At 48.7% G+C, this 24,772-nt stretch overlaps 1 protein-coding gene across 1 annotated transcript in view; it reads right to left on the bottom strand.

The window, feature by feature from the left end:
• The window catches only part of LOC149364321 (uncharacterized), a 48,865-nt gene extending 28,623 nt beyond the window's left edge, over positions 1 to 20,242 (bottom strand). Inside the window, exons 1-6 of the mRNA XM_089568668.1 lie at positions 18,408 to 20,242; positions 15,928 to 16,084; positions 8,733 to 8,904; positions 7,338 to 7,450; positions 6,712 to 7,033; positions 6,046 to 6,325 (exon numbers count right to left, since the gene is read on the bottom strand). Of these exons, the coding sequence (XP_089424794.1) occupies positions 6,046 to 6,325; positions 6,712 to 7,033; positions 7,338 to 7,450; positions 8,733 to 8,904; positions 15,928 to 16,084; positions 18,408 to 18,697 (1,334 nt within the window). The 5' untranslated portion in view covers positions 18,698 to 20,242. The remainder of the gene's footprint in view (positions 1 to 6,045; positions 6,326 to 6,711; positions 7,034 to 7,337; positions 7,451 to 8,732; positions 8,905 to 15,927; positions 16,085 to 18,407) is intronic.
• Positions 20,243 to 24,772: the final 4,530 nt, after the last annotated feature.

Raw genomic sequence — 24,772 nt, forward strand, 5'->3', positions numbered from 1 at the left:
ACATTATAAAAATTAGTCTTTCCATTAGTTTTACAAACCGTTCTGTCGGGTCGATGTTTCTGACGTTGTCCCTTTGCAAATTGTCCCGGTAAAAGAAAATACCCTTTAGTACCTCCTGACTGAACAGCTGAAATGCAAGGTTTACTCGCATTTTTTCGAATGCGTTTGGATGCACATGTGATTGCGTGATGTGTGGCATCACCTTCATCAACGCTGCGACGGCGTCCTTTTGACACTACACATGAAATTCTTCAACTTTGATGTTTCTGCAGTGTAATGTGCAGATGTACCCAGCTGCTTCGGCGCAAGCCGAAAACGTTACGTGCTTTATCAAGCGCACGTCACTTTGCTCCAAACTGAACAACGATACTTTTTCTTTCGACGACTTGTAGCCACCTTTGTAGAGCGGCACGAAACACATGCGACCTTTTTTTGTCGGCATTATCACACGTGCTGCACAGACGTCACTTTTTCTCAACACTACGAGGCATCGAGAGTCGCACAAACAAATCACGCCCGAATCGCCCGCGCGCACTTGCCAACTGGCTGGGCGAACGGCGCGGCTTGCATAGCGCGCCAAAAGCCGCACGCCTGGCAGCTGCAGCGCCACCTACGCTGTGCATCCAAACCGGTTTCACAGGGGCCCCTTGAAACGGCGGCCGTTCACGACACTAGGAAAACCTTCTAGCCTCTGTAGCCCGGCTCTCGCTTCTGGTATGACGTCACGCCATAACGTCACTAGCGCCTCTAGCGGGAGGAGCGCGGCGCGCCGTGCCAAGCGGCCGCCGTTACCCGACGAGCCGAGTAAGTAGCCCGTCTCTCGCTCCTGGTATGACGTCACACTGTGACGTCACTAGGCATGGTATGACATCAGGGGTCATTCTAAAGGTCAAACGTGCCAAGTGGCCGCCGCTACGCGAAAGGCCGCTCTTGGGAGTAATATTGCTTTCGCAATAAAAGTGGTGAAGATCCACCTCAGCGGCCGGCGTGGGACACTTGAGGCATGTGCCGAGCTCTGAATCTTCTGAGAGCCTCGTAGGCATGTCAGCGACGGGGCAAGGGCGACTCTAGCCCTTATCCTTCCAAGGTATACTTCATCTAATCTCGTTAAGAGGGAGGGGAGGCTCGCATGCGATTCGAATACCTCGGAGGTGGGAAGAAATCATTTGCTTTCCCTTAAGAAGCTTAGGACATCTAGGTGCGCTATAGCGCCAAGCAAAACCCTTAACAAAGACAGGACATATACTCCGCCTCTCTCTTGCAAATATGTGGGCTTCTTTGCGGAGCAAATGAGCGCGCTATTATGGATGAAAGATCGCAACTTCACGCTAGGGCACTTGTGCGTCAGTGCCCCTAGATTTGCAGCAAGGTTACGAGAGAATTCGCAGCGCCAGTCGCCCCAGGGGCACTCGAGATTGGTCGCTTTTAGCTTAGCAAGGAAGAGGAAGTTACAAGTAGAGGATTCATGCTGTAATTGTCGCGCAAAATCCTCCACCTGGCCTTGCATGGCTATTCGCGGAGCTGGTCGTAGGGCCACTGTGTTCTTGATCTAATTAGGGTGCCTCGATGTCCGCGCCCCCGCTTTCAGGGCTTTATTCAACCTGCACCTCCCGTTTTCCCTTGTGACGCCATGTTGGGTCTCCGTCGCAAGTCGCGCTACAAGACCTGTGGTGCGGATTCTGCACTGTGGCGTGATGGAAGAAATAATGTGACTTAACTGGAAAGAGACAGCAGATAGTTTGTTTTTCTCGTGGCAATGATGCTCTGGCTGTTTGCATAGTTTTCTGCGTGATGCATTGGCTGTGATTTCAAGGCGGTCGAAAAAAAATATTACGGCCTGATTGCGTTAGTGGAAAAGGGACAGTAGTTATTTTCCCGTGTGTCCCTTCGTATTCGTGAATTAAGTTTCTGGATCACCGCATTGCGTAAATTACTTTACCTTCGTTGCACGAAAGTAACGACTGTTGACAGAAGGCACCGAGTTCCTCGTAAGATCAGCTCAGCAATGCTAGCTCCTTTGCGCAGCTGACTCATATTCACTATTTAAATATTCCCTAGCCCTTTCGCTGTCACGGACGTACCGGTACGTTTTCGCGCTTCCCCCCCCCACAGTGTCAGTGACGTACTGGTACGTTCTCTATCGTGCGTTCAAAATTTCGCGCTTGAGCGCAAAGCTGACGCTCTTGGACTAGCCGCGCCATCTGTTGAATCTTTCTACAAGTTCGTATTTTCGCCCCTTACTGTTTTGGTACGTGTATTGAAGAGTACGGAGCGACTGCCATCCCACCCCTCTCTCTTTGCTGAGTGGCGCGGTCGCTCCGCGTTCGCCGGATCATGACGCGTGCACGAGTGGTTATGGGTCCAAGGGTTGTTCTGCCATCTGCCGCTGTTTTGCAGGTTTTTATTTTTCTTCTGTCGGCGTGTGAGCTACGGCGCTTCAAGTTCAAGGGCGCGCGCCGTTGCCACTCCGAGAGTCAAAGAAACCGACACATGACTCGATCGTTGCGTTCGCTCTCTCTCGTCGCACCGTCGCTTGCGGCTGGCAGCATCAAACGTAAAGCTCCTCCAACTTTGTTTTAGCCTTTTTCCATCTCCGTCTCTCATCTTTATTACACGGCGTCCCATTTCTCTCCGTTTTGCGGGCCACTGAAAGCACACCCCCGCTGCGCGCGGTTACTTTCGGATATGGCTGACCGCGCGGGACCTTCCTCTGCGCATTGGAGCGGTGGCTCTTCCGATTCTGAATACGAGCCGAGCTCGGATTCGGACTCGAACAGCATCTCATGTCTCATCCGAGGAAGAGGTGAGTTCCGCATCGTCAGATTCTGATGTTGAAACAGCGGGACCATCATCCCGGAAGCGTGCGACACTGGGGGTGCGTCACGGGCAGAAACACCCGACAGCGAAAGGGCTAGTAACAATGTCTCTTGTAACAGTGCTAAACGTGCAGAATCGCATGGAGTAACCGCCAATTTGAGCATGTTGGGTTTGGTTTTTTGGGGAATGGAAATGGCGCAGTAGCTGCCTCACATGTCTCGGTGGACACCGGAACCGCGCCGTAAGGGAAGGGATAAAGGAGGGAGTGAAAGAATAAAGGAAGAAAGAGGTGCCGCGGTGGAGGCCTCCAGAATAATTTCGACCGATTCTTGGACGATCCCCCAGAGTGGGTATGTGCCATTCTGTCGTAGGCTACAACAACAATTTCGACCGCCTGCGGATCTTTAACGTGCGCTGACATCGCACAGCACAAGGGCGCCTGTTACGTTCCACCTTGTTGGGTCCCGCTCTCCAGTCCTTTCCTAAAAAAACCAAACCAAACCAAACCCAACAAAGTGCAGGCGAATGCGGTGTCTCCACCTTGAAAACGACGTTGGCACATCGAGGCAGCCTAGCGCCAACATACCCTAACACGAAAGTCCGAGAGTGTATGCAAGCAGGTATTGCTGTAACAAGTTCTCTACATATTAAAGCGGAGACCAATCTTTTATTAACAAGTTTATTTTTTCGATGGCATGAACAAGAACACGAAAGTGAGATTGGGGCTACAGCAAATGTGCGTATCTTTTACGCGATCAGATATGCTTTATTGCAACAAGGAAAGCAAGACAAGTAAAGATACAACACACAACATGGGGTTTAATACATGAGCAAAACAAACGAAACTGAGATTTCAGAGTGCTTATGAAAGCTTTCTGCACGTGGTATTAAAAAGTATCTCCATTTTACTTTTTGCTTTTGTTATAGCAAATATTCGTGAAAAACATAAGTCCAGACACCCTAATGAACAACTTTCGCACGTCGCGTGCAGTGCTGTACCAGCTGAGCTTCGGCGGCTACTGTCTAGCCTTCGTTTTTCGAAATATATTAGTGCTACGTGTAGCCCAGGTTTGAGAATCAAAAACGCCAACCCCGACCATACCATACGGCAGACGTGAAGGCCCTGTTGATCCGCAATCATGCTTTCACCTGAGTTCGATCTAGGAGAGCCCGTGTTCGTCATTAGTTGTAATAACTGTACTATCAAACAGGAAGCAATGCAATTGACAAATTTCAAGAAAACGCCATAGCGAAAACTTCTGCTCAACTTTTGAGCACCCCATGAGAAGTGAAAAAGTGGGGGAGGAATGTGCCGGTATATGCTTCGCATATAAGACAAAAATAAAAGACAAAATTGAGAAGCGTAGGCAAATGGTTGCTGAAGCACCCTAAAAACATTTGTGCTTGAGTTTATGGGGACAGTGCACACTTATCCCCATTTTATGTTAAACTTTTAACGGTAAATACTTTCAGTGTTTTATTTTCTTTTGTTGCCAACCAGCTCCAAACGCGAGGTGAATTTTCTAGGTTTTGAACGTCCAGAAATTGCGTAAGGAGGTGATCTCCACCACAAAAAGCTATCGGAAGCATCCTGTATGGAAGCTTTCAAAAATCACCATATCTATCAGCTGTAGCTGTGTCTAGATGAAATACCTTTTAAACAGTTTTATCTCACCGTATGGCACATATCAAAACAAACTTATTTCAAGAACCCGCATGAGACGGCACTGTCAGTACAATAAATTGTATTGTTCAGTCTGGAGTCACAGCAGCCCAGGAATCCTGAACCGGTACAGCGTTTGGTGCAAGTGCCGAAGAACGGCGCACTGAGAGGCGGGCCTCCAAGATGTCTGGTGTGGCCTGCAGCAATGTGTCTCGGACCAATGCTTTTAGGCACAATAGGCCGGATTAACTCTGTGATAAGGCACAAGGAAAACAGAGCGGCACGCAGTGGCAATCAGGAAAACATGTAATCTGGCTCCCAGTCTTTGCCAGCATTCCACTGTCACTCCTCATTCAGCAGGTCGCCCAACATCCGCTACTGCAGGCGCGTACTGCGGTGAGAGCTCAATGGAAGTAGGTAAAAGGTCGGCGGGGCCCACTGCGCCTCGGCCGTGCCCCGGACGCCATGTTCCGCGTCGGGGACCAGGTGTTTCGGCTAAGCCTGCGAAAGATCAACAAAAGAAGCACGGGCCAACATGTTGTACACTCTTCAGTTTCAATCGCGACTCCGCAAGCAACGACACTCGTGACAGTCACTGAGGCGTGCTGCCACGGTGGGCCTCTTGCTCCGATCTCTGGAGAGTGAAGAGAAGAACACTTGTCCTCTCTTTCTCGTCATATTCGGAGATCAACAGAACTAGGCGGCTACCCTGGTGACGAGTGCCGCGGCCTGCGTATACTTTACACAACAATACACCAGCGCGACTCGTAAATGCGAACAACAGCCTAAACTGTGTCGCAACTAGATAAAATCATGCAAAGCAAAGAAACCGTGAACTGCGCCGACCACCGTATATGTCTCGGTCAGGGCTTACAGCTAAACAGTGACCGTCAGGAAGGAGGACTGAGTAGAACGGCAGAATGAAGGATACAAATTCCGGAGGATTTACGGATGAGCTGTTTAAAATCAGGCGAACCCTTAGCCGAAGAAGTGACACCGACAGCTGTACCCTGCTCCTCCGAGAGCGCCCATTCCTACTCCGAAACGGATGACGTCACCACAGGTTTGTATAGTACGGGGCCAAGCAATAAGTGCCGGACCCCGTTCGGTGCGGCCCAGGCATGTCCTGATCTATCGCTGTGGACGACAGAGATGAAAGGCCGCATGTGGCTTATTCTCAAGAACACCCACTCCTAAAACTGCATGGCCCTAACCTCATCACTCAGGGCTACATAGATAACTTCCTTGCGTCCCAGAACTACACGGATGACATTCTAGTGGCCCAGGAGTACACAGATAACGTTCTTACGGTCCAGGACTACACATATAACAATATTTTGGCCGCGGACTGCGCAGTGAACAGTTCATTGACACAGGGCTACTCAGATAAAATTCTTGTGGCCCATGACAACATAGATCATTTTGTGGCTCAGGACTACATAGTATGCCTACTAGTCAGTGAGCGACCGCGCGCTTTCTTTCACTTACTGTGTGCGACGACGGCATAATCAGGAATTCTCCACACAGCTATTATTTAACAAAAACCAAAAGAAAATGCTCCTCACGAAGTTGTGTAGGGCTGGTAGTAGCCCGTGAAGACGGCATCCAGCTCCACCACTGTGTCATACACCAGGAGGCAGGCTTCGTCAGCTGAGGACGTGGCACCGTAGACATCGAAGCCAGCGACCCTCTTCCTGCATCCTGCTCCCTCTGTTGATGAATTTATCCAGAAGCGCAGCTTTGATGAAAGCCACTTCCACGGAGCGGTAACGGCTCGACTGTAGCTGTACTCGGTTCCCTCCATGGAGCCAAGGGGCATAAAGGTGATTTTCGAGGGATGTATGCCTGGGAAGATGTAGTATCATTGCTTCCAGTCAATTGCGTCAACAAATGCACGTGCTTAACGCACCTAGAAAGGCCAACCTTCGCTAAGTTAGTTTCCTTATACGCAATGATGCCACCCCATTGGACTCGGCCTGTTCATATACACATAACGAGCCGACTGTGGTTTGTTTCGGTAGATTCCTTCTAGTTAAAAAGGTTCCATGACATAGAAATTGATTCTTCCGCACACAACTACACACTGTGAAAATGAGGGGTAAAAGAGAAGCTGAAATGCTGCAAGTGTCAATTACGATCACGCCGCGTTGTCCCCTATACTTCCGATTTCGTGATCGGCGTTTCCTAGCAGATGATCGGTTGGCGTATTGGAGGCAGCCTTGCATTCTTACCTTTGAGATTAATCCCTTCGCTAGCGCTGCACAGATCATCCTCTCCGTCGCCACTGCCACCATCTTCTGTTGCGAACTTGGCGAGGTCGACGATGCAGGCGACTTCCTCCCAGTTCGAAGGACTGAGGCTCATCGAAAAGCGAAGTATAACTGCATCCATGTCATCAGCTCCACCCGCATCACCATCACCCTCGCCACCGTCATGACCCTTGGTCAGTGACGCCTGGTCGTCGCTGAGCTCCACCATGGCGAACACGAAGCCTTGTGTGATGGCGTAGCCGAACACCCGAATAGTGTCGCTCCGACCATAGGCTTTTCTGACCTGCGTGAGTATGTTCGACTGCAGCATGTGTTGTTGCCATTAAATTCTCCACAGCTACAAAAACAAAACACAGTGAAGCCATTCATTCGCTTCGATTAGTGAATTTTATTGCGTCGGTCAATCAGGTTGCGGCGTGTAAGGAAAGAAGAAGAAAAAAACAAAGGTGATGCGCCAAGGCGATCCCAAGGAGACCTTTTAAACTATCAAAATTCGCGACTAAACGAAACCAGTGGGAAACCAACCTGAAGATAGGCACATGTCATAGAAGTACACCTTACACTCAACTGCGTGTCTTTCAACATACCTTCTCGCTGCAGCAGTAGTCGCTGTCAGCTTTGGCTCGCCCAAACAGACACAGCCGCGCCAGACAGAAAGGAAAAACACAGGTGTTGGCCACCGCTTTCAGGTTCACAGCGGCTGCACATGAAAATGACGAGGGTAAAACCTTATCTGACGATTACACATTAGTTGTAACGCGGATGATGAGCGCTAGCAGTCTTTCAGTCTTGCTTTTGCGAATAATTATTTTGCGGTTTGTACTTGAGAGATTTATGCTTTAGCTACTTCGACTGGCGTGGTTCTGATGGATGTCCCGCTACCACCGGCAGATGACCTGAGGGCCCTGACGTATTTCTCGGTGGCTTCTACTCGGCGACTCCGTACTTAAGGATCTTGCCGTCTTTCATGGGCATAGACAATCTATTGATTTATGGCCTTACACTTTTAGTAGACTTTTTCTTTCTATCGACTATGAATTGAGAAAAGGATATACTTATGTGAAGTCAGTAGAGCCTATAAGAGTCCATAAGAAGTCTGTAGACAGTCTATAGACCACTCTTATAAAGGACTGCTAGGGCCCGAAACGCTTATCAGAAATGACAACCCATGACCCACCTGCACCTCTAAACCGATTGCGAGCCCTGGCCGCTCGTTTATACGCCGTGTCCTTTGCCCTAGATTCTGCACGACGTTGTCCCTCCAAACAATTGACGCGAGCTTGGCAAGCACATGGCAACATCGGGACTAGCAGCGAAACGGCGGCGCTCCCTGGCGATGAAGTTTGCCAAGCCGATGGCAGCGCCCTAACACATAGCCTAGCGACGACGGAAGCAACTTTAAAGCGGCCTCATAGCGGTGTTGCGACGCCACCAGTCATAGTAGAGGTCGAGACAGGAGCGTCGTTGTTCTGCAGAGGCTCGAGTCCGATCGCCTAAGCAGCGAGGGACGCTCAAACCACATAGTGCACGCCTGCGCTTCCTATCGCTGCGACCCCCGAAGGTACCCACTCACGGATTGTGTCCGTCCGACTCTCCCATCAGCCAAAGATCCTGAAAATGAATTCCACGCGCGTCAAGGCTGAACAGACATTCCCCAGGCCCCATGATAGAATGTGAGACAACTAGAACTAAGCCGCCGGAGGAGTATGGTGCGCGATATGAGTGGATGCACTCCTTGTGTGTGTGTGCTAAGGTGGGGGGGTTCTGTGGAGGTGGTGTGGTTAAGCTATTTCAGCGACTTCGTCCACGAAAAGGGCGAACAGACTTCGAGTTTTTCTTCCTGTCTTTTCTTCTCCAGCGATAAAAAAAATTCAAATGAGACAGGAATCTGAGAAATGAGTTTTTCACGGCGCCCCCGTTAGCACCTGACCAAAAGCTAACCCGCGAGTGCTGACCCTTCTATGACGAGTTGCTGCACTCACAGTCTTCCTCATTCAGCGCCTTGCTCAGCTGCCGGAACCGTTGCAGCAGCCGCGCAGCGTCCTTGGGTCTCGGGGACCAGCCCGTGGCGAACGGGTGCACCTCCTCCCATTGTTTGACTCGGCTGGTCAAGTACTGCTCGCCAAGTCCCTTGTTGTTGGTGGCCGTCAGAACCTGTTGGAAAGACATGACAAGCCCAGTTCAGGGCTCTGGTAAGGCGTCGCCGCGCTAGTCATGAGATGAAAACTTTTCGACTTCTCGCGTCCTCCTCCGGCAGAGAGGCGACATCGACAGCTCTACCTCAAACCATCTTCATGCCATCAGGGGCTTGAGCCACGAGCACCCACTCCAGGCCCACATGGCTTGTGAGTGGGGATTTGAACAACATGTCAATAGGGGCAGTTTAGTAGTGCGTTAGTATTAAAGGAGTCTGTGCTAACGGAAATGGAGACCGCCGTCTGTCAATAGCCAGTGGAAAGCACGTTACCCGCATCCGGGTGGGCAGGTGACAGCATGCCACTTAGGATATAACGAACCTTAGTGTGCTAACCTCAGGCATAAGGAACAAAAGTATTCCACCTCGGATATAACGAACTTTCGCGTGTTCGGATATAACGAACGTTCTTTTCTGGACGTCGGGTATAACGAACCTATGTATGCCACTTTGTATATAATGAACGTTCTTGTCTGGACCTCGGATACAATGTACCCAAGTGTACCGTTTCGGATATAATGAACGTTATTGTCTGGTCCTCGGATATAACGAACCTAATGTACCATTTGGGATATAATGAACGTTCTTGTCCAGACCTCGGATATAACGAACCTAACGTACCATTTCGGATATAATGAACGTTCTTTTCTGGACCTCGAATATAATGAACCTAATGTACCATTTCGGATATAATCAACGTTCTTGTCAGGATCTCGGGTATAACGAACCTAATGTACCATTTCGGATATAATGAACGTTATTGTCTGGATCTCGGATATAACGAACCTAATGCACCATTTCGAATATAATGAACGTTTTTGTCTGGACCCCGGATATAACGAACCTAATGTACCATTTCGGATATAATGAATGTTCTTGTCTGGACCTGGGATATAACGAACCTAAATGTACCACCTTGGATATAACGATCTTTAGTGCGTTAACCACGGATATAACGAAGGTTTGGCTGCTAACGCATTCCTAAGAGTTTCTTAAGAGTTTTGAGAGTGCATAAGAACAGGGCCACCCCTACAGCGTCAGCGCTAATGATAAACGCGGTACGTTCACGTCCAGGCGTTCGACGCGAAGAGCGAATGAAATTCACCAACGCCGTAATGCTGCAGCGTTATTCACATTCTTTGCGGCCGCTTCGACGGCGAGAACAATGTGACTCTTGAAGGAAGTGAAAGTTGACTGGCGCGTGTAACTTTTGGGTTGCACGAACTGCTGTCCCGCGAATGACGCAATATCCTCCTTGCATTTCTCTAGGCTAGCGGGGAACGGTCTGTTGTTCGAAATACGTTCCCTATCGATCGCGCTCGTCGCCTAGACTTCCGCCGGAATTCCACAGCGGCTGATCTTGCTCGCTGAAGTGTTAGCGTGCCACTTGGACGCATTCATAATGGAAAAACAGGCCGATGCGGGAGTTTTCGCTTACATTATGGGACAACAGTAGCGGCGAGATGTCTATTTACCAAGAAAAAGTCTACACAGTTATAATTATAAAACAATTTGATCAGCGCAGATGCCAAGCTGCGCATGTACTGAGATATAGTACCAATTTACTGCAGACCAAGGCGGTAAGATTATAGTTTGGTTTATGGTTTATGGGGGTTTAACGTCCCAAAGCGACTCAGGCTATGAGGGACGCCGTAGTGAAGGGCTCTGGATATTTCGGCCACCTGGGGTTCTTTAACGTGCACTGACATCGCACAGTACACGGGCCTCTAGAATTTCGCCTCCATCGAAACTGGACCGCCGCGGCCGGGTTCGGTAAGATTATGGGACACAGAGCTCCTAAATCTTACCTCCAATGCGAACCTACGCCGGGACGTGCGCTTTTCGGACTTCAATGGCACGGCTGTGCGAATTCAATATTTTCGAGCGGCAAATCAAACACTATCTTATTGATTATGTGAACCAGATGTAAGTACGTTGCACATTGCAGTGTATTAGAATAAGCTGTGGCTACAGGTACGTCGGACGGATCCGACCAATGTTTTTCAAGGGCGCGGCTAGAGGCACGTCGGACGGACCTGGAGCATTCTTTTCCCGAGTACGTATAGGGCGTATTTGACAAGTATTTTTCAAACCCCGGACATTCGATTCTCGCTCGGCGGTCTGCTCGGTTCGTTCCCGTTGCGTTCCTTTGGGTTACCAACTACGAGGATAGGTATACCTTTGGTTCAAGAATATTTGCTCATTGCCCGATACAGGCTGATTTGCATTCAGTGCATGCGTGCACATCGAAATCGCCATGCAATGAACTGCTTGTTCTGATACGTGAATTACAAAAACCATGACGGATCCTCCGGTTACCCCGTTTGCCGCACGTCGTTTGATTGAGTCGTACGAACTGCAAAATTGCTCCTGGATATTTGTAGACAAACATATATGGGGCTCATGTGCATTTCAGCCGTGTGCCGAAGACCGCTTCGTGAACTTGAGGTTTATTTTGGATGCAGCGAGCTGCTGTCCTCAGGTCCAAGTTGTGTGCCCGCCGCATTCGTGCTCCAAGTCGTGTGGCGATGGCTGAGGGGCTCGAGCTAAGCTCGAACAAGCTGGCGTTTAACTTCCATATGCGGGAACTTCCATGCAAAAGACCACGCTGCGAGTAGCGCACTTTCCTCGTCTTCCCGTAAAAAAAATGTGATGTTTGCCCAGAAGCGACTCGTATGCGCTTTAGGCTTTGCGTTCGCTCCTCCCCAGTATCGCGGTGTATTGCGGTGCAGTACCTTCCGAACTCGTCATGCGCATTAGCCTGGTCATTGCCGTTACCAACCGCAGTCCTCAAATAAGTACCGCTTACTGATAACGTGATAGCGTTAAACGCCCCGTTGTCCAGAAAATCCGGTTTCGGCGTCGGCGTTTTGAGAGAAAAATCGCTATCATGACTCTGGCAGTTGATGCCCAGAGAGCAACCAAGGCGGCAGGGCGGCCACCTAGGTCACGAAATCGTGCAGCGTCATCACAACCTGCCCACTGGATAGTGAGTAAACTGACCACCGTGGCAAGCTGCAGATAAATTAATGATTGGTCGCACAGAAAGAGCAACCTGGGCCTCAAAAGCCCCACCGGTGGCAGCACCTGACATCGCAGGGAAGTGGCGCATCGCTCAACCGCTGCACCACTTCGCCAGGAGTGGTTTGAGGGCTCCCAGGGATCTGTGAATGTAGACAGTGAGGTTCTGCGTATATGAGAATTAATTAGGTTATCGCGTCATACATTTAAGGCGGAGCTTGTGTCCCCTCCATTTTTTTCTTCTTCCATGGCTGCGAGGTGGGAAAAAAAATTGAAGATTTTGCCGGTAAAAGAGCTAGAATGATATTTATAGCGTATTACGGTGTGTTGTGCCGGGTACGGGCGCTCGATCCCTAGCAAGCATACCGCTGCGCTGTCGGTGCATAACTGCCGCCGGCACAAGCGCTGGCGATAACTTGCTTAAATTACGAGCAGAACGAGGTGAAAGATTACGAGTACTAAGCAAGCCGGACGAAGGCACCGAGCGAATACACATTAGCTATTGTACGTCGCGTCGTTCGCATATGCGATCTGGTGCGAGTGACAATGGTGCTCGACGCGCACAACAGGACCTGAAGACGCCTTCTGTGCGACTTTTAAGGCGAAAGCCTTTAATGCCTCATGCTGTCGTTAGCAATCCGTGTCGGCAGCCGTGTCGACAGATGTGTCCGCGTTTTGACGGGTGTCCACCGAGATATGTGAGACAGTTACTGCGTCATTTCTTTCCTCAAATACAATTTTCAGTCCCTTCATTACGGCCCCTCATTCTTCTTTCACTGCCACTTCCTCCCTTCCTGTACGGTGCGGTTCAGGTGTCCACCGAGATGAGTGAGAATTACAGCGCCATTTCCTTTCCTCAAAAAGCGTTGCGTTCAAAGGGCAAGGCATCGCGCGGAACGGATGGTGGCATTCCGTGGACTCCCTGGCAGCGCTACAACACGCTGTCGCGTTCCACTCCTAAAGGCGAAGCTTAAGCGCCATTAATTAGCAGTCAATTAGTGCTGAGGGATTAATCAGTAATTAGTCATTACTTCGTCATCAATTATGTGTGACGTCATCCAGTGGTGACGTCAGCAGTGTCACATAGGCAAAGTGGTGCGGAAAACGCTTTCGCCTCTACGCACTCTAGACAGTCAAAGTGCCCCCGGAATTTTTTGGGAACGCTCGGAGTGTTTCACTACATCTCAACGTAATCGCACGCGTTCATGATCGCGGACCCTTCGCGCATGTCAGATGGCGGACGAGCTAGACATGATTCGTCTTCGCTGCATAAACTGAACGACAGCCGGAGATATAAAAATGGGCGTACTTGTCTTTCAGCTACTCGAAAGTAGCGAATTTGGCGTTCACCTCGCAATGTAAACGCTTCGCAGAGAAGATCGCGTAGCAAGCAGCACTGGGACACTGGCAGCATGAGGCGCATACGTTGGACGTCCCTTTAGCCATGGACCTACAGTGACGTCCATCATCATCATCATCAGCCTGACTACGCCCACTGGAGGGCAAAGGCCTCTCCCATGTCTCTCCAATTAACCCTGTCGTTTGCCAGTTGCGGCCACCGTATTGCCGCAAACTTCTTAATCTCCATACCTTTAATGAGAATGAATTGGGTCCATCGGACGTATATTTAAAGACTTGGATAGGAAAATTAAAGGGCTTTCGAAAAGATTTAACTTCCGGGAAGAACTTTTGAACGTTGGGTCTAACACTGCGTGGAGAGCAACATCTTCCCCTCAAAATTAAAAAAAACTGCTTTAGCCTGGTCATAATCGGTACTCTGAGTAATCAACGTAGTATATGACGTTCTTCGGCTCGTGCCAACGTTCTGCTCTTTACTCCTATGGGGATTGGGCTAGCGCAAGGCTAGTGGTATATTGCGCTAGTGTTCCTAACTTAATTTTAGGTGTGGTATATGATTTATGGGGGTTAAAGTCCCAAAGCGACAAAGGCTGTGAGGGACGCCGTAGTGAAGGGCTCCGGAAATTTCGACCACCTGGGGTTCTTTAACGTGCACTGAATTAGCACGGTACACGGGCCTCAAGAATTTCGCCTCCATCGAAATTCGACCGCTGCGGCCGGGATCGAACCCGCGTCTTTTGGGTCAGCAGCCGAGCGCCATAACCACTGAGCCACTGACTTAATTTTAATAGCCACTGTAAATAACAGACGAACCTCACTTCGCGCTATATGGTTATCAGGACGCCAGCGTGGTCACGTATCAAACATTTGCTTTTCAGGTTTTTAAGGCGGAAGCTTTTAATGCCTCATCGTTGTAAGCAGCGGTTGTCGACAGAAATGTCACGCTTTTCAATTGGTCGAAACGGTCGTGACGTCACAGTGCGCGCATTTCAAACGGGGCCAATTGTACTTTGGCTAGTAACCATGAAACCAATTAAAGGGATCGTATAGTGACGCTCTAAGTAAGTGGGAATGAGTTTAGTTAACTGATTAATTTACCCAATTAGCCGAATTAACCTTTCTAATCAGGCTAGATAAATGAATAAAATCGAGTAGGAAATTGGTCGAGTTCGGGAACCGAACCCCGGCCTCTGGTGTGCGAGACGAGCATGCTATCACTCCGCCATGCCTGCTCGATGGTTAGGAGTGAACAAAGGCGCGTCTAGTGAATACGGTGCATTAGTTCACTCCCATCTTCCTCCCTTCCCGTTACGGCGAGGTTCAGGTGTCCACCGAAGTACGCGAGACAGATACATTTCCTTTCCTCAAAAACCAATTTACCGACTAGCAAGGCGTACAACCGAACGGGCGATGGCGTTCTGTGGACTCCCTGGCAGCGTTACAAGACACTGTCGCGTTTTACTCTTACGGGCGAAGTTTAACATCTTAACAACACATCAGTGACACAAGCAGCAACACTGCGCTTAAGGCTTTCGCCTCACTGCACTTTAGGTCAACAAAGTGCCCCCCTGAATTTTTAGTATTGATCGGGTAGCAGCATTGTCTTGCAAGCTGGTCATAAAATGGCACTTTCAGAAAATGTACTTTCGAGATACTTTGCTTTCCTTTGCAAGCAGAGTACACAAAACATGGTAAAAGAAATTGATTCATACTTGATTGGCTTTATAAAAAAACTGGTTTCGAGGAAAGGAAATGACGCAGTCTCACAAATCTCGGTGGACTCCTGAACCGCGCCGCAAGGGAAGGGAGGAAGGTGGGGGTGAAAGAAGAAAGGAAGAAAGGTTCGGTAGTGGAGGTCTCCGAAATAATTTTGACCACCTGGGGATCTTCAACGTGCACTGGCATCGCACAGCACACGGGCGCCTTTTGCGTTTCGCCTACATCGAAACACGGCCGCCGCGGTCGGGTTCGAACCAGGGTACTCCGGTTAATTATAAATCGATTGCTATCTTATTCCCGTTTTACCACGAATTTCTTAATTGACTTGGTTTTGAAAATCACAATTCACTAATATTAATTCTTTGTATACCACTAATTTGTCGTATTTCACACAGGGATGACACCAGGGTCTATTTTGCAAAATAACAAATGTGCCTCCGGTTCTCTCCTAATACTCTTTCCAGCAGAAATGGGAAACAGCAGTCGTGCGCGCGGGCGATTATTGCGAGAGCTGCAAGTTCAGCCAGCCCAAAGCCAGCCGAGCTGAGGGTCGCCATCTGGCCGGAAAAAATGGAAACAGCAAATCAGCGGCTGCTGCTTTCAGCCGTAGTTTTGCTTCTTCCCGGCAGATGGTAAAGCTGCTGAGCTCAGTTTGACTGACATTTTAGCATCAGCACCCTCTGTGAGAGGTTGGTACGCAGATGTATTATTTTGACCATTTTGACTATAAAGGTTAGGGTGTAAACACAAATATCGGCGAAATCTGAGCGCTATAAAGCCAGCGATAAACGTGCGAAAATTTCGTACGTTGTGTCAGAAATGCGCAGGTCACGATATTTCGCTTCAAAACAACCGCAATCATTTGTAAGTAGCTGTATCTATACCTTGGGGTCCAAGACGAAATGATGCGGCATGTCGACCAGAATGACAGTGTAGCCGTATCTAGCTGCCAGCACCAGAAATTTCGCAATCTCCCACACCATGACGTTGGTGTTCCTGTTTATGATCATCGGCACGTTGTTCTTCATGAAACCTTCGATCCTAAAACAAAGGAGAAGAAGGCATGTAATACCCTCTAACCTTTGAGGGTATCCTGAATAAATAAATAAATAAATAAATAAATAAATAAATAAATAAATAAATAAATAAATAAATAAATAAATAAATAAATAAATAAATAAACTTGCAGCACACCTTGCCAAACTGTGCTTATATATATATATATTCAGTAAGCCTCTAAAAAGCTACCTAAGTTTCGGGACATTGTTTCCGCAGGTGTTCATCTGGAAAGCGGAAATAAATTGATACAAAAAGGTTTTATTGGCCCTTCCAGCGGTAACGCGTACAATTACAAAATTGATCAAAAAACACAGGAAGCATGGGTTGTTGCCGGGTTATGAACTGGGACTCCTGCAGCAACCCCGGAATCGCTGGCTATTCTGGAGGGGTGAATAATAGAGTTCCCCTTTCTTGGGAACTTCGGAATAAACAAACCACACACCATGCGCGCTCGAGAAGCGAAAAGAAAGGCAGGAGTATGCTCTTCAACAAACGGCTTTGGCTAAGATACGTCGGACGGACACGGTGTATATATGTTTTTTTCGGACATGTGGGACAGATCCAGTAAGTGTTTTTCGAAGCCCGACGTGTCTCACACTTTCTCGTAGGTTCGGTATCATAGGTACGATAGTGTGTTTCCGTCCTATTTTGGTCGTAACAATTCAAGTCGACACGATTGCAAAAGTGCGGGTCGCGGGCTGGCGTAGCTTTACCGACTGCTTTACGCATGTGTTCCCACTGCCCGGGACGGGGCGATTGGCGTACTGTGCGCATACTTTGAGTGCACCCAAATCAATCAAATTAGTTTTATTAACATCGCTATTAAAAACAATTGCTCATGGTTTAACTTGGCTTAAACCTGGTGTGTAAGCGAAATCTGCACAGCATGGCTACGGTAAGGCGCTGCTTGTGGTTAAGCAACGATTAAGCAGGTGGTTTGGCTTTGTTGAACTTTATTGCTGCTTCTTCTTGGTTAATCCTATGAAGACGCTGCGGTGATCCGTAAAGTACTGAGACTTGGTTTGAAGTTGGTTATCGTAGCACGCATGGCTTCACTCACGAGACTCAAATCTTGCTTGTGCCGCTGCCTTTCGCAGACTCAACACATGCTGCCAAACGGGTTCTCCGTAAACGTGCGGTGAAACTCTCTGGTCGCAGCCTCAAGAGAGAGACATGCCCTAGTGGAGGGCTCCGGAATAATTTCGACCACCTGGGGATCTTAAACGTGCACAGCACACGGGCACCTTTTGCGTTTCGCCTACATCGAAACGTGGCTGCCGCGGTCAGGTTCGAACCCGGGTACTCCGGCTTAGTAGCCGAGCGCCTAACCACTGTGCCACCGCGGCGGGTGGGGGCATTGGCGGGCAAGACATCCGGCGCGCCTCCGCACCTACCGGACTCGAAAAATGTCTGGAGGTGCACCCACCAAGGGGTGCTCCAGAGGAAGAACCTTCGCGCGGGTTCAACAGGCACCTGTCAAATTTTACGGGGCACGGTTACAAAAAGGTGTGCAAGGTGGGTTCCGTATAACGGCTGCCGCCGTAAAATTACGGGACATGTGATGTGACAATTATGTAACAGCAGTAACAGCAGTAACAGCAGTTGGACTTACCCTCCAAGATTACTTTGATGCCTTTACTCGATCCCAACGCTCTACATAGGTGAAAATTTTTGTGCAGAGTGAGGGTGCGGGGAGGTAGTTAGGTTAGAAATCCCCACTCCAGTTGTAGGGGAGAGACCCGAAGGCGGTTGCCACGGGAAGAACACACCAGAAATGGCCGTAACATTGATAATCATAATAATGACCACGAATGACTCAGCAAAAATGAAAAACACTAAAAATGACTCAGCAAACAGTATACCATAGTTGATCAGTAAAGTTGAGCAAAGAGCTTTTAATGAGCAAAGAAATACATGGCAAAGTACATAAGAAAACACGAAATGAAGATAAGCAGTAGAAGAGAATCAAAAGCAAGGAGAACGCCTAATACTAACGCAGTGTCTTCGCATAATGACAATTAACCGCTCCAGGAATGTTTGCCCGGAATGTACCAGTGTTAATCTTTTCTTGTGTCGTGCTACTCGTCGGGTGGTACGATGGTTCGCGAACCACATTAATCATGATGAGTCGCCTCCGAAAGAAAGACACCGCAAATGCGATGGCGCTCAACTGCGTCATTTAGCAACCAGCCCATAGAAAACAGGAGCCTTCAAGCCGAAACTAACCACACCGACACGACCACCACCGCCACACACAGAACATGAACATGGACGTGGGCGCTCTACGTGCGCATAGACGACTTACTTGCTGTGACAGAGATCGTGCGACTCGCGAATGGTCACGCTGCTTCTCTCGGGAGCCATGGGCGAACTGAACAGCTTGTCGGACCAGTAGGCACGGCTGTCTGGGTACAGCTCTTCCAGTTCGGAGGCGATGATGTTCTTGCCCGAGCCGGGAGGCCCACGCACCAGCAACAGCAGACGCCCGTGGGTGCGCAGGAAGCGCTGCGTCTCTTCATCCCTCACGCAGGGTGCGTCGACACGGTCCAGTAGCTGCGTGTTGTCCAGCGTCCGATCGGCGCCGTCGTCCCCCATCGCTGCACTCGGTGATAACGTTCACCCCAGCTGAAAGGACACGGCGTTAGGCTTCGTTACTGTCAGAAAACAAGGTCGCGTGACGTGGAAGAAGGAAGACGAAAACAGTTCGTGCTTCCCTAACAACAAATTTTTCAGACAGTCTATAGAGTGTCCACAGACTTCTGTCTATAAAGTCTATAGACTCTCTATAGACAAATCCTAGAGAACAGTTCATAGGCAATACAAATGCTATAGACTGTCTATAGACGATCTATAGATTTATGACCATACACACTTGGTAGACTTTTGTCTATAGACAGTCTATGGAGTATGAATAGACAAAAGAAGTATCTATAGGAAGGCAATAGGCTGTCTATAGACCATTTTTATATGGGTTACTACGTTGCACAGGCGGTGACGCTTACTTTTAATGCAATTCTGCCGTACGAGTCCTTCCTCCGTGTGACCGTAGCGGTAATGTATGCCTCTGACTAGAAACGTCGGGGCTGATACATAGGTCGCGATTATACTCACCAAGCGGGACTCCTCACCCTGAGCTCTACTCCTATCCACCCACTACGCCAAACGCCTCAACAGACGCCTGTACCCACCACCCCACAAATATCTTCCCCCGGAAGAATCATGCTTTCGCTGGCGAGTTCAGACACTCACATACCTATATCCCCCTCCATCGCCTTCGCACCGCACTATACGTAGATGCATGTCTTTGGTGTGGCTACACCCCTACTTTCGCACATATCTCATGGAGATGTCCACACAAACCCAACCCGCCTGATGCGGCTTTGGAGTTGAGGGAGGTGAAGCTGGTCAGCGTCCTTCTGGAAGGCCAGGGGGCGCTGCCAGCCAACCCGTAACAGCTTTAACAACCGCTTCTGCGAATAAATGTTCATTCATTCGTTCCTCTCCCTTCACTGTCGTGCAGGCCAGTGAGCCACGCCGATACGCTGGACTTTCTTTGATTGCAGACTTTAATCGCACCGAACTCTCCACGAACGACGACGTCGGCCGTGAGGATAACATGGGAAACGAGATAATGATGCGCAGTGTTCGATCAAAGCCAGCAGTTAAAGCTTTTGAAACAGCAGGGCGAAATTATATAGTAGTAGTAGTTATAAGGTTTATTAAAACCGAAACGATTTGAAGTTGAAGTTCCACTGATTTTATCCGGTGGGAGGGGCCCTTATTCCAGAGCTCCTGTTGCTTAGGCTAATCGTGCTTCAAATGCTCCGGGGCTCGCTCGCGCAAAGGGATCCCCGCTGATTATACTCCGCGTTTATAGCGCTCATGGTTCTCCGAAGCGTTAAGTGAAGCGGGCTATCTATAAAAAAATTGGCTGTGGTTTAGCTCTGGTTAAACCTGGGGTGACGCGAGAGCTGGACTGGTTTCACTATCGGCGGCTAGGCGCGCCTTCCGAACGGCGTGGTTACGCCGCATATTGAGGCGTATCGCACGCTCTACCTCCGTCTCGGCTCGCCGCCTCCTTTGGTTTCGTCCCAACGCCGAGCCCTGGCTTCTTTCAAAGCCGCCGAGCTCAGCTCGTCCTCTCCTCCGCTCTTCATCTTTGCCCCGGCGACTCCGCCGAGCCGCCCCACCCTCCCCCCCCCCCCCCCCCCCCTCGACACGGCGCATGCGCACAGCTGTTGCAGCTCGGTTTCGCCGACGCGCCGCGCCGCCGGCTGCAGCAGCTGCTCCGCATTACGTGACCAACCCACGTGGCCAACGGCGTAGCTCTCGCTACAAAAGTAGCATCATGCTAAAGAGCTGCGACTTTTCATACCAGCGGTTGCATAATGGCCTTCGTCATCATCCGGTGATTGCGCGAAACTATGATGCTTTTGACCTTCTTCAGAGATGCATTTAATTTGCCGTGCGTGCCAGCGCACGAGTGGGCTTGAGCATCACTACACCTTTCACTCGGAGGCAATATGAAGAACAAAGTGAAATAAAGTTTCCCATGCTGAGTGCGTACTGTTTAAACTCTTTAACTCTTTGTGTTGTCTCCAAGTTTCTGTTTTTTATTTTTGGTCTTTCAACCGCTTTCTACGTTTCGACTGCTTTTCAGCGCACCATCGGTTACAACGCAAGTGTAGAGCGAATCTATCCCCCCCCCCCATTGTTTCTGTGCGACAAGGAAATAGACCAAAGATACCCCAGCAAAAATCTAATCACAGGATAATTTTTAGCGTACAAATTTTGACGCTTCTGACATGTTTAATAGAATTATGTATTAAAATCATGATTTCGCATGCTGCTGTTGTTGGTGGACCACGGGCTGCTGTTGGCGTATCTGTTGTTTTTTTCCTAAAACCTGTATCCCACTCCATGACCACTGCGCTTGCTTTTATTCTATTATTTCGCCTTGCTAGTGCAGTCCGATTCTTTCACTCTACTTCTTGGCTCAGGCAGGCAGAAGTTGTGTACCACCTAATGGCATGTTGCAAGCTATTTTCTTTTTTACATTTTCACGTGCCCATCTTCAAACCAAATCGCAAAAAAATAATAAACATCTCACTGTGTTTTCCTAGACGTAATGCACGTTCCCAGGCTATCCCACCGCCTCTGTTTTAATACGAAGTCATGCGCGAGTTTACAAAAATCTCAACTTAAAACTTGGAGACAAATCTCATTCCAGCACGAGCAGAAATCTCAAGAGAGAGAATAGGATTTGCGCAAACCGCTCACGGACGACGCATTCGAACGTACTCCATATCGTAAACGTTTTGAAGCGCAGTGGTAACGCGAGGAGTACGAGCTCTGGAGTCGTGTGAACAGTACACCGACTGCGAGAGCCAAGCATGGCTAGCCTCCGGCCTGCTCCGGCGATACCGCAGCCGGCCTGTCTGATCTGTTGCGGCAAGGGCGATAAAAATAGAAAAAAACGAAAGCAGTGGCCCCTCATCTCCCTCCGTTCGCACAGCTGACACTCACGCTGACTCAGTGAACAGGGATAATGTTTAGCTTTATTTTTCTTTCAGGGATAGAACGGATATCCTTTTTATCACCACTTGTTTGTCTCGCACTTGCCGAAACCAAATTAGGCTTGTTATGCTATCGCTTCTGTACAACGAGCGACTTCAACAAAAACAAAAGTATAGAGACACATGCGATAGAATAAATGTGGTATGGGACACTGATTTGCTGCATGCAGCATATAGTGTTGAGAACATTTTTTCTTTCATAATGGACAGAATTTTTTTTTTCAATTTCCAGTTAGCACTTCATAATACAATTTTTCGACAAATCCAATGCTCTTTTAAAATATATTTGCAAGCTAAGTATTCCCAACGGTAACACGGTTGAAATCGAAAACTTTAATCCGGCCTTTCATGGGTTCGGGCATTACTCCGATAAAAAGAAAAGAAAAAAAAACGCCATTTGACATCGGCATGATACCTGCCTAAAATGTTACCCATTACTTACATAGTTTCATATTCGCTGACATCTGCCCAGCAACAACGCTAAAAATGCAATGTAAACTTTGTAATCGGAAACTGTAATCCGGCCTTTCATGGGTTCGGGCATTACTCGGATAAAAATAAAAAAACAACAGCAAAAAAACGCTATTTGCCATCGGCATGATACCTGCCTAAAACGTTACCTATTACTTACATAGTTTCACATTCACTGAGATCTGCCCAGCAACAACGCTGAAAACGCAATGTAAACTTTTCCGCTGCCAAGGGGCAGGAGCAACGCAGTCAACGAAGTGTATACGCTGCATTTTTAGAGCATGCTATCGTTGGTAGTACTGGAAAAACAACAGCCACATACCGTTGTTGCTTCCTCAAGGAGAGACGTCTGATCGGTTCTCAAGTTGCCTGGCGACGCTGGCGGCGAGTCGTGCGCGCGCAGCACACACAGCAGTCAGTCAGATTCAGTTCTGAAACTATACACTTACTGTTCGTTCCTACGTGTCTGTGCTTCGCGCCACGAAGTGTGTTGCCTTCAAGCAAAAAGCACTCCGATCGCGTAGCTTATCGCCGGTGTCGGAATAGCGGAGCAGCTCAACAGCAACGGAGCCGCTAGACTGCACTGCCTGGCACTTCAGTTCTTATTGTCGAAAGCCAGTCCTTGCAAAATTCGAACACGTTGACGAGCGGCACGCGCTTACGAAATGTGGTGGAGCTACTCTACGCCACACGGCTTCTCTTTTCATGCTCTCGCACATAAACATTTGGCGCTGCAGTCGTATGCGATCTTGGGCTTTGCCGCGTTTGGCTGCGAGCTTCCTTAGCGGTCGCGTGGCCCGCAAAAGACGCTGGATGTCCAGAAGATGTAAAGAGGACATCTTTCAGCAGAAAATTTTGTGTGGTGCGGAGCCAAATACCTCCTGAAAAAAAGGGTGAAGGAGATGGTGAGGCTTCCGTGTGCACGCTAGTTACTGTGGCGCAGGAAATGCAGGTAGAAGGCGGACGCGATAGCAAAAATCTGGGAAGTGCCGCTGTTTCATGATGCACGTGAGTAGATAAACAGCCCCACTAATGCCAGGGGATTCCAAGAGAAGGCAAGCGTAGCAGGGGCGGCAGAAAGTTAGGTGGGAAGATGAGATTAAGAAGTTTGAGGGAGGGGATATGGTGGCGGCAGCTGGCAAAGGACAGGGTTAATTGGAGAGACAAGGGAGAGGCCTTTGCCCTGCAGTGGGCGTAGTCAGGCTGCTGGTGATGACACATGCCAGGAGAGAGGGCGGAGCTCGCCTGATAGTGTGGGCTTCCTCACGCTATTGCTTTCACCTTAACTGCACTGCCTCTACACGATCGTGTACAGTCGTGAATAATATGAAAAGGAACAAACTACGTATACAAAATTGCGATTTTTCTAGTTATTTCGCTACTGAATGTCAGAATGACTTGTGGATATCATTCGGCAAGGCGTAAACTAGTTAGGAAACAGAAAAAAACTGTGCTTTTCACGCATAATTATGGAGTAATAACTAAATGAATGCTCGAACATTGTTCCCTTCCATATTGCTCACGACTGCATTGTTGTTTCCCGACGCAGCCGCTGCCTTGTACTATTTGCAAGCCTAAAGAAGGTTTAGGAGGAGGAATTAAATTGTTGTTTAAAGCCGCCGGCCTAGAAAGTTGTGGTCAGCCGGCAGAGTAACCCAGTAAAAATATCTGAATGTATAAAAATTCCCTACTGTCATTAACCGGTTCTAGTAAATTCTCTTGTGGAATAATCTGACGATTATAAACATTTTTGAATTCTTACGGCACCGTACATGACTTTACTTGAAGGAACAATGAGGGCAATTCCGTGCATTTTTGTCGTTAGAAAAAAAAAACGATTGTGTGGCTTTCTATTGTGATGCTTTTTGGTATCGAAAGGCTCACTTATGCTGGCAAAATTGGACTTAGAAGTTGTTCTTTTTTTTCCACACTCGATTCGAACTCACAACGTCGGTAACGAAATGGCTCCGTGATCACTGCTTGCAAATGAAATGCGGTGTGGCCTCAAAGACCCGCTGCAAAGTTTGGTCGTGGAATGAGCGGTGGCGGCAATACATCATTTTATGGCATTTTGCAGCTCATAAAAGGTCTCTTTTCAGCTGAAGCAGCTTATTTGTGATAAGAACGAGGTGATCAGACCGTACAGGCAAGCTTTCGGATGCCTCCTTGTCAGATGCAGATCGCTGAAGCGCACGGAGAGATAAGATTTCTACGGCGGAAGACAGACAGAGGGTATCCGCCTTCATTTTTTCTTAAGTATGCTTCTACCTTTGAGGAAGGGAAGGCACCGGAAGAAAGAGGGTCGCTATGGACGACAGCGTGGACCGAATGTAGATGTGCATGCGTAAAACCACACTATCTGTGAACCTGATTACTGCCGGAAGTCGAGGCCGTGCACTGGTTTATTGAAACTAAGTAAAGATGGAAGGGTTCAAAAAGTCTACCGAGCGTCTGGATTGACTCAGTACGAAGACCGCCGTAAATGACTTATCAAGATGGGCTAAGGAGAAGCAAAGGGCAATACATTTGACTGGCTGTGCAGGGAGAACCGCAGAAATTGATTATCGTATGCTCCATTGTCTATGCAATAGAGCACGGTGCAGACTCCGGAAAGCACGGGCGC

Source organism: Amblyomma mixtum, chromosome 2, assembly GCF_055824585.1.
Source record: "Amblyomma mixtum isolate Tamu chromosome 2, ASM5582458v1, whole genome shotgun sequence".
Taxonomy (NCBI): domain Eukaryota; kingdom Metazoa; phylum Arthropoda; class Arachnida; order Ixodida; family Ixodidae; genus Amblyomma; species Amblyomma mixtum.